At 43.6% G+C, this 17,461-nt stretch overlaps 1 protein-coding gene and 1 long non-coding RNA gene across 5 annotated transcripts in view; one reads left to right on the forward strand and one right to left on the reverse strand.

Annotated features, from left to right (window-relative positions):
• The window catches only part of SYN3 (synapsin III), a 257,234-nt gene that overhangs the window by 215,122 nt on the left and 24,651 nt on the right, over positions 1–17,461 (forward strand). For all 4 annotated transcript variants that reach the window (XR_009961563.1, XM_062602685.1, XM_062602683.1 and 1 more), the window contains exons 7-8: positions 7,553–7,615; positions 17,029–17,171. Coding sequence is in view for 3 of the 4 variants with exons in the window: in XM_062602685.1 (XP_062458669.1) it covers positions 7,553–7,615; positions 17,029–17,171 (206 nt within the window). In the remaining variant the exon portion in view is untranslated. The remainder of the gene's footprint in view (positions 1–7,552; positions 7,616–17,028; positions 17,172–17,461) is intronic.
• LOC134155460 (uncharacterized) lies at positions 1,271–7,546 on the reverse strand. Its single transcript, XR_009961570.1, has 3 exons — positions 6,641–7,546; positions 5,808–6,325; positions 1,271–1,772 (listed from the first exon to the last, which is right to left on the reverse strand). It is a non-coding gene; the product is annotated as an uncharacterized LOC134155460 (long non-coding RNA).

Raw genomic sequence — 17,461 nt, forward strand, 5'->3', positions numbered from 1 at the left:
TGCGGGGTGACACTTCCCATATTCCCCCTACTTCTTTATGTCCAGTGTTCCTTATGCTCTGGAGCATTAATCAAGATTACTAACTGTGCTTTTAAAAAAGGTATAAAAATAAAACACGGATCTTTCAAAAAAGCCCTACTGTGACTGCCTGGTTCTCTGTGCTACTATTTCTATAGCTCTGAGTGCTGAAGAGTAGCAAGAAGGAAGGAGATGGTGACCCATTGCCCAGCAGCTTTTGGGAGCCCAGAGGGTATTTCAAATGTTCCAGTGGCCCATGGTATCCTGTTCCCTGTACCAGGCAACATCCATGGCTCATTGCTGGTTGCCCTCTTCCTGCCAGCATCTGACAAGGCAATGTCAGCCAAGGCCGCTCGGGGCCATTGGCACAATTACAGTAGCATGAGACTTACAATAAGACATCAGAGCCGTTTCTCAATGAATGTACAAATAAGCCCAGAGCCCACTTCTCATTTTACACTGACTGCACCACTCTCAAATGTGCTACAGAAGGCTGTGAAATCATGACCAAGCTCTTGGAGTCATGCGTGAATCTCTCCCAAGCTTTGCAGTCAGGCACACAACTTCACTTTGTGTAAAAGCTGGGGTGAAAACAGTATTCACTTTGCCCTTTGGAGACAGGAAAGCACCTGCAGCAGACTGCATGGTGAGGTTAGAGACCAGCAGTAACACAGGAATGGTCAACTTCCGTGAGACCTAATTGCTCCTGTGGTTCCTGTTTCTGAAGGTTGTTTTCCACTGTGAAGTTCAGGGAAGTTCTGTTCCCACCAAAGAAACCTCATTTTGAAACCAGTGAGAATTCAGAGTTTGCCCAAAAAAGGGGCAGGGATGCCTTGAGAGTGAAGCGAGAGCTCTGTTGGCCAGCATCTTGTGAGTGTTAGGGGCTCTTGGAAGAAAGATTGCTTTGGCAATCCAGCATAAAGCATTTTTCCCCCTCTGTCTCCATCCTGTATCTTCTACCACAGCTTAGGCAGTACAGTTTTCCAAAGGTAACCCATCAAAAGAAAATTTCTAGAGTTCCACACCCTGTCAACAGCTGTTGTTCACCATCTTTCTCTCTGTGATGTGTTTATATGAGGAAATAAATTTTCAAATTAGAGAAAAACATAGCAAAAAGTACCCACTCCACATCAGGGGAAGAGGAAACTCAAGAGTTTCTTCTTCTCTTCCACTGCACCCTGCAAAAATATATTTAAACCTTTTTCAATACCCCATCTCTGTCAGTGTTCAAGGCCAGGTAGGATGGGGGCTTTGAGCAGCTTGGTCTAGTGGAAGGTGTCCATGCCCATGGCAGGGGGTGGAACTGGATGAGCTTAGGGTCCCTTCCAACCCAAACCATTCTATGATTCAGCATAAGGAGTTGGGAGAATGAATACACTCTCCCAACAAACAAGAAGAGACAAAAGGCTTCCCCAAAAGCAACACTGCAAAATACTGCCTAAGCGAACACCATGCATGGAGAAATTGAGCTTTTCTATGTACTCATAACAACCTTTAAGAAAACTTGTCTGTATTTCAAGGTGTGGTGATGGGGATTTATTGACCAGGACTGCTAGATATGTGTGTGAATACAACCATGTGCACAGGCACACGCACACACACTATATTATTTTCTTTTTTGCTGAGCATCTGGTTGTCTGGATAAGTTCATAGAATTCTCACACTTGAAGCTCCAAGGGAAAGAGAGCAATATCAAATGTTCACACTCTCATCCTCCGAATGCTGAGGGGGGCTTCTGGGAACCCAAAAGCATCCTGTCTCAAATAAAGGAGAAGTTAAGTAACATTAGAGGCGGAATTAATGACAAAAAATTCCATTTTGTGCTTAACCCTTTCCCCTCACTTCCATGACCTGTTCTAATCACAGCAAGTGTTAGGAGCCCTGAAACATTGGTTTGTGGTTTGTTTACTCAGGGATGTGGGGACTAAGTCATGTTGTTGTTTCCTTTTTTTTGTGTGTGTGTGCGTTGTGCTTTTTAAAAGCAATGATGGAACCAAAGGATATTTTTTCACCACCCTGAAGGATCTTCGCACCCTAAGGCACTGCTGACATCCTTTAGTAGCACAACTGATTTATGCCATATCCATGTTTAGTTATTCACTATGTTCATTCCTATCTGAAGCTGGAGGTCTCAGCTCCAGTGTTAAAAGAAATGAAAAGTCCAGCCATCTAAAACATCTTAAATCTTACCCTTTGGTTTGCACTCATTCCTGGTCCTCCCATTGCTCTCACAGATATCCAGGCCTGCAGCAGTGAGGTCCCCTTCAAAGCACTGAATGCTTTCTCTCCCTCCAGAACCTTGAATGAATCAGCAGCCTCATTCTTGCCTCTTCTTTATGCCACCTCTAGAGCTTGCCTGCTTGCTAAAAGTTTGGTCTCTGCCCTCACAGTGCTTTACATAAAGTGTGTTAGCTTATTCCCATTTTACATTACAAGCTTTCCGTACAGACTACTAAAACTACCATCTACCTCATCCTGAGCATTGATTTCATCACCCAGCTCAACAAAGCTCTGTAAAACTTAACTCATCCTAAAATTATATGTTGTCTTCTCTTTTGCTGGAAGGGGCACTGTTGCGTTCCAGCTGACATCCCATCTATCAGTCACCATACTGCTTCAGGTCCTACTTTGTACAATGCTGTCTTTATCCAGCTGTTACTGAACTCCTCCTATCACAAGTATCCCATTATTTTTCTCATCATAACGCCAATGTCCTTCTTCCTTCAGAGACCCTTGAGAATACCTAGTCTTCATACTCAGATGAAGTAAATCCGAGCATAGGCCCTCTTTCTCCAGCTAATGATGTTTTCTTCATTGTGCCATAATTATAATACAGTCGTGTGTTTTAAATGTGTGTTTTACAGTCATGTGTATGTTTTAAAAGAATCCATATCACATGTCTTTAATAGAGAAGAGATATTAATTTGTATTATTTGACATGTTCTCCCACCATTTCTCATTGTATTTCTGATCTGGTAAACAGCAGAGGGGAAGGACTTGTCTGTCATAGTCATTGGCTACCACAAACCTCCATGGGGCTACAGTATTAATCCACTGAGTGATCCATGCTGCATGCAGTTGTTCATTACATAAACTCATGAGTAATTAAGTGAGCAGTAGGGAGTGCTACTTCTCCTCTATATTTCACTATACAGCTCTGACTTTGCCATGCCTGGCAAGGCTGGCATGCAAGCAGTGCTGATCTTCAGATCAGCTTTTCAGGAAGATAGTTCCATAAACACAATGACATCATGTCATGACATCATTACTTTCCTGTAGGTTTGAATCAGCTTGCTTGCTTTTACAGGAAATTATATATATTCACTGCTCCTCCAACTTGACATCAGGGAAGTGCCACACACAATTGCTTTCAACATTTAGCTCTCAAGTGTATGAACATTCCCATAATCCATTAAGTACCCACCCAGAACAGACTTTGCCATCATAAAACTAAAGGCAGCTAAATAAACAGAAAGGTCAGTTTTAGACTATAAAAGCTTGAAAAAAATTACAGTATTACTTCTGGGGAAAGGGTAAACCAAAAATTACAGTACGTTGTGCTATGGGGGCTTCTGTCCTGATTGAAAACACCAGGTAACAAAATACTGGTGCCAAGAGACCAAAGTTTTAATATCTCCATCTCCCCAGGTCCTTCCTAATATTATCCATGATGTCATTGCACCCTGGACTATTCATTTTAGCATTGACTGGAAAGTCTTTGCAGAAGAAAGAATTACACTGGAAATTGGAATTATACCGTATGAGATGCGATGAGATAGTGTGAACAAATGCACAAAACAAAACATCTCAGAAGGAAATCAAAAGAGACATTCTGCATTGCTTATGGACTACAGGGCAGTACACAAAACCAGAGACCTTAGATCTTGAGGGCCTCAGTGAAACAAGAGTGGAAAGCAATGTATTTATGGGGCAAATGAGGTTTCATCTAAGATTCCTCCTTTCAGATCAATTTAGATCCAACACTGTTCTACCGGTCCACCAGTAATAAATACAGAAACTATTCATGTATTTACAAGAAGTATTGAAAACCTCACTATTTGTTGGAAAGGAGGGGCAGAGGGTAAGGGGAAAGTGTCATAGTTTACAGCCATGCGTTTTCAAATAGAGGCTAATGCATGCATACCGGCACTCACTGCTACACACCAGTGCCAAAATACTGATGAACTGCAAAGTGATCTTTGCAGTGACACTTCACACAAAGCAGAGCCCTTAAAATCAGGGGCTAAAATGATATACTTTGGGCCACCAATGTTGTAAGATGGAAATAACTTCATGACTCTCCCTTCCCTCCTACCAAAGATGGCTTTGCTGAGTTCCAAGTTCAGGATTCAAACTCCTGCTTGACTCTGAACAGGCATCTTTATACACCAAGTTCAAGACACATATGTAAACTTTGCCATCTGAAGGCTTTTGTGTGCCATCTGGGAATATATTTATGGGATGTTAATTCAAAGAGATGAGTTATGCATATGAACTAACACCCTGAGTCTGATCACCAAGCTAGCTGCAGTGCTACAGTCCCATCCCAAAAACTGCAGACATCATCTATACCAGACTGTCAACAGTTCATGCACACTTTGAAAGCATCAAAATGTTTTTCCCCATTTTCCAAGAAAATACTGCCCTTAGAACACATAAACACATAGAAATACACATACATTTTTTTTTGCATAATTTCAGCAAAAACATGCTCTTCTTATTACACTCTGGTGCTATCCTTTCATTACAAGCATCTTCTTTTCCAGTAAATCTATGACCAAGTATGTGTAAATACACATCTCAGGGGTCTACTACCCCTGTGGTGGCTGTGGCCACCCCCAGAACTTCTCACTATGTATCTGTCTGAATTGCCTCATAGTCGTGTGTATGATACATTCCCCCTTCTTTTGGCTCCCCTATCCACCTGGTTGCTTGCCAAGTATGTTGGCTGGCTATCTGTTAGCAACAGAAATGGGACTTGAGTCCTGTCAAGACCCTGGTGGAAGCTGGAAGTATCCACACTGACTACAGTGGAGTTCAGCTAGCTTCCACCACTTCAGCAAGGGCTTCCCAGCTCCATTATTGGGTCGTTGTGGACTCTGGTTTCTTTAGTCCTATGGGCTGTTGAGAGCTTTCTATTCCACTTTACTTCAGCACAAAGTTCACTCCATTGTCACTAGATAAACCCATTACAAAATGCAGCTAAGTGTATGTGCCGTGCGCTGGCACCAGCTGGTCACCCTTACGTGAGACAAGACCATGCCTTACAAGAAAGCTGAGCTCACATCTCCAAGAAGCAAAGAGAAAGGGAGAGGTTTGAACAGAGAGAGCTGTCACTACTGGTGGTTTATTTAAGGCTAGCAGTAAACTTGGGTTGTTTATTGTATCCCAGCTTTCTTTGCATGTACACAGGAAAACAGATGCTTCCCACTCCCAGGCCCCATGCTTGAGCCATGCTCCCTCAGCAAAACCCACAGGTAGGGTACACAAACGGGGCAACAGACACGTTGCTTCCTGCCTCTGGCTGCTCTGAGCTAGTGATAGGACATTATCTATCCCGCACACTTCTTTGGCCTCCCTGGCAGGGTATCAAGCCAGCTCACAGCATGCACTTTGCTTTTCCTGTGCAGTAAGAACAGCTGCAGCCTCTGCTCACAAACATAGAACAGAGGCCAGGGCTTGCCAGCGCTTTGGCTCTAACAGTGTGCATGGGGCACGGATGACAGTGCTGGGAAGCAAGCCGGGTCTCCCAGAGCCTGAGCAGCTGGGTACCCTAACTGGTAGGTTACCTTTCATCTTCCAGCATTAAAGGCCTGGCATGGTCCATCCATAGCCCTGTCTTTAGCGAGCCTCAGGTGCAGTCCTCCACTCATTCATTTATGTCAGCTGCAAATTAAGTTTCAGGCTCTTACAATGCATTAGAGAGGCAAAGGGGAAATAGAGCACAAACTCACGTGCCTGGACATATGCTTAACCACGGGGCCTCAAGATGTCAACCTATCACAGTTGTTTGCTGAAAGAGTGGGTGCTGGTCCCTGCCTGTGCCAGGACCATGATTTATTGCAGCTGTGGCCATTCTGTGGTCTGAAGGGAACCTTCTGACTTTCTGCCTGAAGAAGGTCCTTACAAGTGACATAGGTTGTTGGAGAATATTGTGCACTCCCTGCTCTGCTCACCTGTGACATTCCTTTACACAAGCAGCTGAAGAGCAAAACATATTAGTGCTCATTGCTAATTTTGTTATTTATAGTGAGCCGCCACAGATGGAGACTGCAGCACCATTCTATCTTTAGGATGTAGCGCCTGCCTGTCCATACAGACAATTAGTAATTAGCACAAGAACAATTTGTTTATCCATTCTTAAACTTAAATAAATAGGACAGCCATTTATCTGTCAAAATTCAACTCCCTCCCATTGCCAGATCTCCATGTTAACTGCTTAATGAATAGAGCTCATTGCTTCAGGCATTTAGGTAAAGAATTCCCATTAAAGAAAATGAATATGCAATAACAAATAACAGGTTATGCACTGAAGGGATAGCATTAAGATCACAAGAATCAGGAGAGCAGGACGAGGTGAAGATCACAGCAATGTCAAGCAGAGGCATAGAAATGCACTAACCTGTATGCAGGTGAGGTATGGTGTATATGTTACCCTGGTTACTCCTGGCTAGTTTCAATCAGTTCAACCACCCGGCTCTCTGCTCCAAGTAAATCCTTGTGTGAGCATGAAATAGAAGACAGAGAGGACACCTACAGTTCTCAAAGTAAAATCCCACATGTGCACTAAGATGCAGTTGCGTGGCTTGGATGGCAGGACCCTGCCCACTGTAAACACCACACAAGCCAGGGAGAAGACATGACATTTTTTTCCCTATTCTTATTGCTGATTCCAACCCTTCTCTGTTTTCCTTTATTCTCTATACCATCCCCTGAAGTTAGAGAAGAGAGGAAGAGGCTTTCTGAATAGATGGACTCCGTGAGTTGCACCCAAGGGTTGGCCCCTGTTCCTTCTCTCCTGGCCCCCACCACTGCTGACTGGAGGGGAATGGGAGCTGTGAAGGACTGATCACACTCACGTTAAAGGTCAAAGTAGTCTGTGTGGAAAAGTAAAAACAACAAACCCTTGTCTTTCTCACAGTTCAGATATTCTAAGCACCTGAAAATGTTCACTGACTCAACGCTTGCATGTGCAGCTTCTTTTACATGCATATGGGTACACACACATCCATATGTACAGTGTGGGAAAAGCACTGGGAAAAAAATAAGGTTTTAGAGGTTACTGCTGTCAGGCAGCAAAGGTAGGTGGGATCTGAGGAATTCTGCCTGGCCTCCATTTTCAATCACATGGGTCCACCGATCCATGTTAGTTATTTACGTATTGAGCTACCACCTGGACCATCTTTATTTGACCATTTTATTCTCCCATCAGCATACAGGAATGGGATAAAAGCTACTAAATAAAAGTAAATTATTTCAAATACAGTGGCTGGAATGAAATAACTAATGAGAAGTTCCTTCTTTTGTCTTTCAGCTCACAACTCCAAACTTCCCTGTAGTGGTCAAACTGGGACATGCTCATGCTGGAATGGGAAAGGTAAGTTACAGAAAATGCACTTATAGCTCCAGAAACAGCTATATAAGTGGCACGGCATTCCTGTTATCATACATGGTGTGTGGACAGCCAGAGAAGGGGTTAAACCTCCCCGCAGCCTATCTGGGTTGCGCTGGCTGTTCCTTTGGGAGAAAAGGCCTTTTTCTGCTGTCACGCACTCAGGGACAGGCAGTGGTACTGGGTTGGAGGCTGTCTGGGATGCAGGAAGGGGGGTTGTGAAGAGTGGGGGAAAAGCTGGCTGGGCTGAAGTTGTTAGGCTGGTCTTTTATATGTTTTCTTCTCTCCTGAAAGTGGCAATGCTGTTTATTCAAGCACCTGTAATGTGCAGCTACACCCCATAGCTCTCACAATGAGGAGCAGGGGTCTTTTTGAGAGCATTATGATGACCTGATTCAATAAAACGGGAGCCCTTCAGTTATTTTTTTCCTCCTTGCAAGGAAGAACAAGACCTTACAAAGCAGAATGGCTGGTTGCCTGCCAAGGAATCCTGAAAAACATTTCACTCCCCAGAAGGACCTGTTTGTTTTTCCCAGGCTCTCTGGGATCTTTATTCCCCCAGTGAACTAGCAGCCCCTGTTTCTTGGGGTGACTGTGCTCCCCTCTCAGTGAGGCATCGCCAGCACATTCCTACTGCATTTTAGCCTCCACTTTCTTGTATATACCTTGTAAAAAAGCATCCCATATCTGCCTAAAACTTGGTTTGCTCACAAGTAGGAAATTCTGATGTATCATCTCTGAATCCAAATGGGAGGTACATGAACTTTGTACCACTGTCACAGTGCTTCCCTAGAGCAGACAGACCTTCTCCCAGCCTCACACTTCACCTGAAAATTATATATAGGTACACCAAACTTAAACTTGGTCCAGCTTGTTTACTTGTGCTCTGGAAATAGGAGCTCATTCTGGCTTCCTGGCTTGCAGTGAAATCTCTCATAATCTTTCTTGCTTTGGTGACAGTGTTCCCCTGTCTGGATGGTAGCTGCTGGAGAGGAAGTGGGCTCAGATCCCTGGGCCAGTGGTGAAGTTGACTTTCAGCATCAAAGAGCAAACATTTAAATAAGCGGGAAATGTATGTTAAAATATGGTACTGTGTGTGTTAAACAGACAGAGGTGTCATTGAATTAGAGTACATGGAGACAGCCTAGAGCTGCTTGTAAAGTGAGCCACTGAACATGTCCCTAGGAAGGATTTCATTAGCAAAATCCTAACTGGAACACCAGGAGGAAGAAACCTCTTGCTGAGGAATGGTTTCAAGTTCCTTGAGATCCTGCAGTCCTGGATCTCTCTGCTCTGCAGTTTGACCTGTAATGTGGGTAGGGTTTCATGTGTCTCTCCTGTGCATAAAGGACCCTCAGTGACTATGGAAATATGTGCAGAATCAGAGAAAGGTACCCCAATCTGAACAGTATTTCCAGACAAAACAGTCAGCAGAATATTTACCTATTGTCTTCTGCACCAGACACCAGATCTTCTTCCACCTCTCACTTTCCCTCTTACTTCATTCTTTAGTAATGTTGGGTTTTGCTGTCACAAGTTATAAGAGAAAAGCATTTGTAGGCAAACTTTGGGCATAGTTGTACACAGAGGTACAAGGGGAGTATGTAGGAAGTCATTCCAGATGAAGATAGGCTGACATCCAGCATCTTAGAAGAAAGTATTTGTCTGAGGCCAAGTTTACTTTTGTCTGTTATGAAATTAAGAACTACAAGCAAAGTCTGATGTGGATTTGGTCGGAGAGTTTCAACACTGCTCTGTTTGATAGATGAGGAAGGAATGGGAAGGAAGCTTTGTTGACCTTATGGTTTTAGTTTGGGCCCTTCTCCAGCCACAAGCAGCCTAAAGGAAAGTTGAGACTGATTAAATTAGTCTTCTTTAAGTCTCACTGCATTTCCTTGCAGAGAGCAAAAAGAGAAGAGAGAAAGTGAAAATAAAATAAATAACAAGTCTGTTGGTTTGAAAGACAAGTTACAGGAATTTGTTTCATGTTGGTTTTAAGACAATAGGGTTCAAGCCCAAGTGGAACTGACAGAAAGAAGCCATAGAAGATGTCAGGAGGAATACGCATAAGGAGAACTATGGGTATACTAGAAAAATAACATTCATAGGTAAGCAAAATCATACCTCCAATTAAGTAATTCAGAGAAGGAAAGTTTCTAGGAGACAATACGGTGGTTTTAACCATCATAATATAAAAGCAATAACCAGTGATGATAAGGAGATTACAGAGAGATAAAGAATTTCTTTGCCGTGGTCTTCAGAAGTGGAAATGATAGCAAGAAATAGAGGGTCTTTATCTGTAAAATGTAAGTAATATGAAAGAGAGAGATTTGCTTTTGGTCTAGAAGTGTATAAGAAAGTAAACGTTAATAAAGCACCTGCATCGGGTCATGTTTTCTATAGCAGTGACTGAAGAAACAAAGGATAAAATAACCAACCTATTAGCCAAAGTCCACATGTGAATATTAAAAAGAGTACTTACAGCAACAAACGATGCCAAGATAGTGAGCCCTGTATTTGTACCTGTAGCAGGTGCTTCAAAGGATGTGAGCATTCAGATTACGGTGTCATTACCAGCAGAAATTGTTAAGGAAGTACTTACATTTTTCTTGTTATTAATGATAAAATCACATGTAGTGGGAGGCACCAAAACTTTAAAAAATGAGCAGAGATGGAAAGCCCACTTTTATTCTTTATTTGTACTGAGGCAGTGGCCATGAGCCAGAAAAGCTTTGGACATAGGAAAGGCTCCTTCCCCAAAGAGATCCACCATTGACTTGCAGGGAGATTTATATCATTTCACAGCTCTTCTCCAGTTTCTCTGTGTTACAAAGCAGAAGGATTACAATGGTTACCTTATTCTTTCGCTAATTCATGTTCCAAAGGCTCTTGGCACTATAAGAAGTACTACATGTTTATTATTTTGCAATAATGGCTGGAAAGAGTATAATTATAATGGCCAGACTTTCATTGTCACATATCATTTGTTTTCACAACATTTTCACAGAATTCACTCACCACATTTTTTAATCAAAAGGTTGAAGAGGGAATCCTCAAAGCTAAAATAACCATGTTAGGACTTGTAACAAACAGGCTCTACTGTCTTTAGTTTGGAAGAGGAACAGTTAGAACTCAAGCTCAGAACCAAAAGGGGTGGCAGTATACCATTAGTGATAGAAATGCTCTTGCCAAGTGCATGTCAGGTGCAGGTGGAGATAAATAAAGCATATTTGCAATAAAAGGCATCTTCAGAAATCTCCATTGAGAAATCCAGAAACAACAGCCTCTCTATTGACTTGAACAGGGACACCAGGAATAGCCTTTGCCTGGACAAAGGGGCCCCAGACAGTCTCAGCTCAAAACACGACATATGCCCCTCAGCCTCACCCATGACCATCATTATATCTCTTTTCAAATTTGGAGCTACTTCATATTTTGCTGGCACTGGAAAATCATAATATGTGTTCTCTGCTGGTTCAGAACACTATCAATACAAATAAGGTATCTGTAGAAATTCTGCTTAGACAATGATTTACAATGGAGTCAGGAGAGATCTTTCCCATGTTGTATTTAAGTTGCCTGGGCTCATGGGGTCAATAGTAGTCAAGGACTTTTCCAGGGAAACTGTGGATGGACACAGAGAGAAGATGCCCTTCACTGTGCAGAGCTATTGTTCACACAACAGCTCCTAATTGGTCAAGACACTTTTAAGCATTGTGCATTTTGAGCCCATCTACCCCAGAAGTGATTGGGCATCTCTGCTGAATAGGGTGAGCACTACAGTGAGAACGGACTAACACTTGTTCCTGACTCCGGATCCCATAATGCCAGAGTCCATGGAAAAGAATAAAGCTCTGAGTGTGTTGATATCTGCCATTTGTGTGCTAACATGACCCTAAAGTGCCCTAGGAACAGAGCCCAGCACTGCAAATTCACTCAAAGAGCCTCTTCACCTCTTCCTGATCAGATCATGAGAAGGAAACAACTGCCAGATCTGCAAAGAGGAAAAACAGTATCTGTTCATGTGGCATTATAGCTATTTATATTAATTTAATAAATATATATATATTGCTTCTCTTACTTTATTTTTAGACCTCTCTAATTTGGCCAGTTTAAGAGTCACCTCCTGTCCCCGCCTGCCCCATAATTATGAAAACACCTCCCCAGTACAAATCCTGGCTCAGATGAATTCATTACGTTGTAGAAGAAAAACTTGTTGTTCATAATAACATGGTCAGAGTTATTTTCTCTCTTACTGGATGGGAAAGACTTCTCTACTTTTTTCTTTTTCTTTTTTCTTTTTTCTTTTTTTTCCCTGGTATAAATATAGCACAAACTAAACAGAACCACACTGTAATGTAAAAATACTGCAAGCTTTTTATCAGGAAGGACAGCTCGTCACCTTGTCTCTCTCGGGACTGGAAATAGAATGTTCCAAAAGTGAGAGCTTTGAAAATCCAGTGTGCTAAAGAGGAAAGGAAGGGGAAAGGGCTACCTCGGTTTGTCAAGGAACAAATATTTTCTTTTACAGAGGACAAATAATGACTTGACATGTAACATTCACAGCAGAGCAGCCCAATCACTGTGTTCCCACTGACTCATGAGCAAGGAGGTACCACCCGTCTTGAAAATAGCATCCCCATTTCTTGCACCTCAGTCTGGAAGCATTTTCTGGACACAGAAAATGGTGACTGATCCAGGGCACTGGAGACCAAAGCTGCCAAGGTCTGGGGCTGAGAAGCTCTTCCTTAGGAAGTTAGTAGGGATTATAAGGTTCAATGCATTAAAGGCAGCATAACATATAGAGAACTTCATCATGAGGATAGTAAGGAAATGCAGACTCTGTTGTGCCTCTATCATTTTGAGGTGAGTCAAAGTCAATCCTAAACTCTGTGTATGTTGGTTGGATCAGGTATTTTCTGAGAACAGGAGTATTAAAAGGCAGAATGAAGGAAAGACTCAAGAGCCCCTCTCTGCAGAGCCATGCCTGCAGAGCCATACCTGTTGCCCTAGAATGGTAAAGTAGCTACAGAAAGGTTAAGTGCAGGTTGAGATGGACAAAAAAATCACAAATTTTACTTGGCCATGCCGGTTACTCTGGAGGAAAGTACTCAGACTGTGCCTTTTCACAAGTCTACCAAGACTCAGTCAAACATCACGTTGCCAAGCCAGGCCTTGGCTCAGCCTTGGACGCTTGCCTTCCAGCTGAACCTGCCTCTAACCCCAGTTTGGATGCAGAAAGTGCTTCTGCAAGCCATCTCCAAAGTGATGTGGGTTTAACCTGAAAGGCAAAGTTACCTCTGGATGACACTCAGAAAGGCAAGGCTAGGGCTTCCCTAGCAGACTACTATAATTATGCCACTTTGGCTGACTGACTATTCTTTCATGTGGCCACTTAACTAATGAAAGCAAAAGTAATACAGTACTTAGGCTAAAGATGAGAGTGCCGTAGCCCTGGCACCCTGGTGTCCAGGAATATCTAGGATATCCTAGAGACAGGAGAGTCAGAAACTACAAGACAAGAAGCAGAAATTTCTACCCAGGAACCTGCACTCACATAGACCCCAGGAGTGGCTCAGACTACACAGGAAATACCCATGGTGGGTTATTAACAATGCCAGGACCCACTCTCCAAAATCATGTCTTGCAGGAAGACCTCAAAAGAAGGTCCATAGTAGAGAGGTGCTTTTGATCAGTCCCTCAGACTGCCAGGGGCAGTGCTTCTTGAGCAGGCTGGGGATAGAAATGGGTACCAGCTCCAGATCACGTAGCAGACCACTAACATCAGCCTCTGAGATGCCACAACAGGGCAAAAGCATGGTCACATCTGCATGCACATGTCTCCAGGGATCCAGCTGGACTCCCTTCTCTAATGCAGCAAAAGGGAGCATGCTAAGGCACAGCCAGTGCCTGGGTTAGAGAAGAGAGCCAGAAGGGAAGCAGACTATCCCAGGGAGCTTTATTACTTAGAAAAGGCATTTGTCAACACACTGGCCCAAACTCTCCACAACAGGTCACTAAAACGCTACTGCAAACAGCAGCTGATGGCTCCAGAATGAGGCTATTGCTGCTCAAACAGCCAGCACAGCTAAGCAAACAGGCCACCAGGGCAGGGGCTGTGTTTGCACTCACTGTTTGCACTCTTCTATGCAGCTAATGGGGTATTGCATTTATCCTAAGGTTACAAAAAAGAGAGAGGAAAAAAAATGGCTTCCTGTTGATCTCTTTCCAACTTCTTTCCTCAGTTTCATGCAGTGGCTAACCTGCCATTTTAGAAGACAGATTTATCCCTTATTAGGTGAATTGGTAACTGTTTGCTTTTGAATTATTTTTAATAGTCCCTTCTTAAATAATGCCCTCTGGTGTCACGCTACATCCACCCTGGCTTTGGTTATCTCTAGAGATTTTTCTCCTGTTAGGAGAATGGATATTTTATTGACATGTAAAAGGGCTACAAAGCAGGAGGAAATGAATTATACAAAATTCAAAAGCAGAAAGCTAATAAAATGGTGGACTTGCTAGATAAGGCAGGAAAATAAATCTAATTTGACTGTAACTCAAGTGCTTCCTGTTAATGAAGTAATAACCATACCCTGGACTAAATCAGTGTTAACCCAGGGCATGGCTGTTATTTTGTCAAATTTGGCCAACTCTAACAATTAACAAATAGTGGATCAGATTTCAGCTTTGGTGTGGTGATTATTTTGATGCCTGGTGGAAAATAAGGCCATGATCTCCTTAAAGAGGACCTCTGTGAGGTGCTTTCTCTGAAAAGTCCATGGGAAGGGCTCTGGTACAGGCCAGAGATAGATGGCAGAGGACTGAGGACTGTGCAGTGGTGTAGCACTGTGGGAGTCATCTTCTTTATCATTTCTTACTTGTGTCCCTGGTGAGTCCCCCTCTCTTTATTTATCCAGCCAAAAATCCTCAGGCCCATTGGAGAAAGCATGTTCGAGTGCTTTCCCTCTCTCCCCATAGGGAGAGGGTGATGGGGAGGAGGAAGAAACGAACCCTTCCTTTCCATAGCATGCTGTATTTAAATAAATTTAAATAAATTTAAATAAATCATTAAGATGATCTTACAGCTAGCAATAACAACACGTTCTAATTCCAATCTGGAGGGGGAAGCAGCATCCTTTCCTCTGCCTCTGGGATAAATGTTCCTGGGCTGGCGATGCACATGTTTCATCCGGGGCCCAAAGACATCTGCTGCACAAGCACAGCACTTTGTTTCAGACCCCAAGAATGTCCTTATTCCAAGAAGGTCATTATATAATGGCTTTTGTCTTTCCCATTGCCAAAAGGGTCTGGTAGAATATGTTGTAACACCATGCATCGCCTGCCCGTGCAGTCCCTCCTGTGATCATCTCATCAGGGTGGGCTCTCTTCACTTGATCTCACTCAGACCAGCGCAGTTCTTATCTGTGCAACAAAAATACCCAAAATACCCAGCCCCTACACAGCCTGCATTGTTCCCCCTGGGGTTTTGCAAGCTGCGCCCAGGTTGAGGGCTCCCTCCATATGAGGTGCTCCCCTCTCCTGCTCCTCCTGCTGCCTCCAGGGCGTTCCTACCACCTCACCCTGCCCTGCCGCACCAGCACTGCACACAGCCCCAGACAGACATAGAGGGGTACAACACAGCCCAGCGCAAGGCTGCTCCTCCTGGATGACGTGCAATGGTTGCTTTTACATTTCCCCTTTGTGTTTGTTATTTCCCTTTTTTTTTCTTACTCTCCCACCCCCACAGACGACTGCCTTCTTCCTCTGATGCTTTTCTGAGTGGTCCCTGAATAGTGAAAGTACAGTTCTCACCGCAGCAAAAGGGAGGAGGACTAGTGGTATTTGGCATTCAACAAAAGGAGAAGTAAAGACCAGGTCTTTTTTCCTTCTTCTTCAGGCATCTAGATGGTCACAGGTCAAACTAGTTGCACTTTTCACCTTCCCCACAACCTGTCCGGTTCTCAAGAGATTTTCTGCACCAGGATGTGGCTGCATCTTTGGCTTATGTTACAGCTGGCGCTTGCACAAAACCATCTAAATAGAATAAAACAGGTTAGCAACAAGCTTGTCCTCTGTTCTCTAGTGAAGATGGCTCCTGCCCTCTCATGGTTGAAGGCAGATATGTAAAACCACTTTGTTTGTTCTTTGCAAGGAAACACCAAATACCACTGAACACATTTCCTTCAGCTGGCTCCGCACAGTCTGGCATCACCCTCCTTTAACACACAAACTGACACAACTAGAAAACTCTTCTGTGGCAGAGACTGACAGGTTGTCATGAGCAAGTAGACACTTTGCAATCCCCAACCGTGGCCTCCAAGTGTTACTGAACTACAAAGTGTAAAAGAAAACCACTCACTTGCTCATCATTTTCACACAGTGTTGGTCTTTTTTCACCAATTAACCCACCCTTACCGCATCCATCCAGCTTTAAGGAGCAAGACTCACACGTGTTTCTCAGATGCACCAAACATGTTTTTGCCAACAGACTAAAGGCCAGGGCTGATGGTGTGAATGACATGAAACTGTCCACTATGTCCTTGTTACCTGATGTGCAGTTTTTCTCTCCCAAATTAATGAGCTTTTGTAGAGATCTGATCATATTGTTAGAGCTCCCACTCACTGTTTTACTCCTTCCTTAGTTTGTTTGGTTTTGGGATAAGATACAGAGCATTTCTCATAGCTGAATACAAAACTGTGAAAAGCCAGCTTCTCAGAAAAACTCCAGCTCATAGGCCACTGCCCTCTCATTTCCAAGTGCAACTCAAGTCTAACACCCAACCGGTTGTCCCACGCGCATGCCTGTGGCATTGCACTCACACAAATCTCCCCGAGAATCACAGGCTCCCTCAGTGACACCCTTTTCCTGCAGAGCTTGCTTCCAGCTGGGACACCTGCACAGCTCCTCAAAGAAAGTCTGGAGCAGGGGTAATGTGAAATGCCAGGGAACTAAAGCCTAGAGGTGGCAGACAACCAGCTCTCTTGTTTATTTCCCGCTATTGGTTTATATTTCCTGACCACCCAAAATACTCTGTTTCATCCATCCCAACATAGGAAATAGCAGTTCCAGTGTCTGAATGAAGTAATGCTCCTGAAGAGATCAAGTATTTTTCTGAAGTATCATAAAAACAATGAGCATTAGCAAGAGCCATCTGCCTCTTGGGTGCCAGGTTTACCAGACTTGTGCATAAGGAAGGAGAAAGGGCTAGATTTGCTCTGGGTTGGGTTGGTCTGGGGAGCTTCTGTCTTTAAATCACACAATCAATCCCTGCTCTGTCCTCAGCTCCAACTGTGTGGGTTTTAACTGGTGCTGTTCAGGCACAGAGATGACTTCTGCTCACAAAGTATTCCTGTTCTTTTTGCTCTTTGTCACTTTTCCCTGTATTTTGGCAATCAAGGTCAAAGTTGAGAACCAGCACGACTTCCGGGACATGGCCAGCATAGTAGCCATGGCAAAAACCTACGCCACCACTGAGCCATTCATTGACTCCAAGTATGACATCCGAATCCAGAAAATCGGCAGCAACTACAAGGCTTACATGTGAGTGTACGGCTATGCCAGAGAGAAAGGGGAGACAGTGCTGTGGATGTGACTGAGTCGATGTCTGCTCTGGGCAGGAGTAGGAAGTTGATTAATTTCCTTGAAGAATAGCCCTTCTGTTCTCCTCCCACCTCTGAACCCAGATCCCTCATCCACCAACCATCTTCTCCATTACTCACCGTCAGCTCACTATGTCTGGAATGCAAATCTCACTACCTGTTTCTGAGATTCAGTTAGTTCTCATTATAACAACTGTGCTCTGCCATCACATGTGACCTCTCCCTCCTGCT

The sequence above is a fragment of the Pezoporus occidentalis genome, unplaced genomic scaffold (genome assembly GCF_034315485.1).
Source record: "Pezoporus occidentalis ecotype Australia unplaced genomic scaffold, CSIRO_AGI_Poc_V1 ctg78, whole genome shotgun sequence".
Taxonomy (NCBI): domain Eukaryota; kingdom Metazoa; phylum Chordata; class Aves; order Psittaciformes; family Psittacidae; genus Pezoporus; species Pezoporus occidentalis.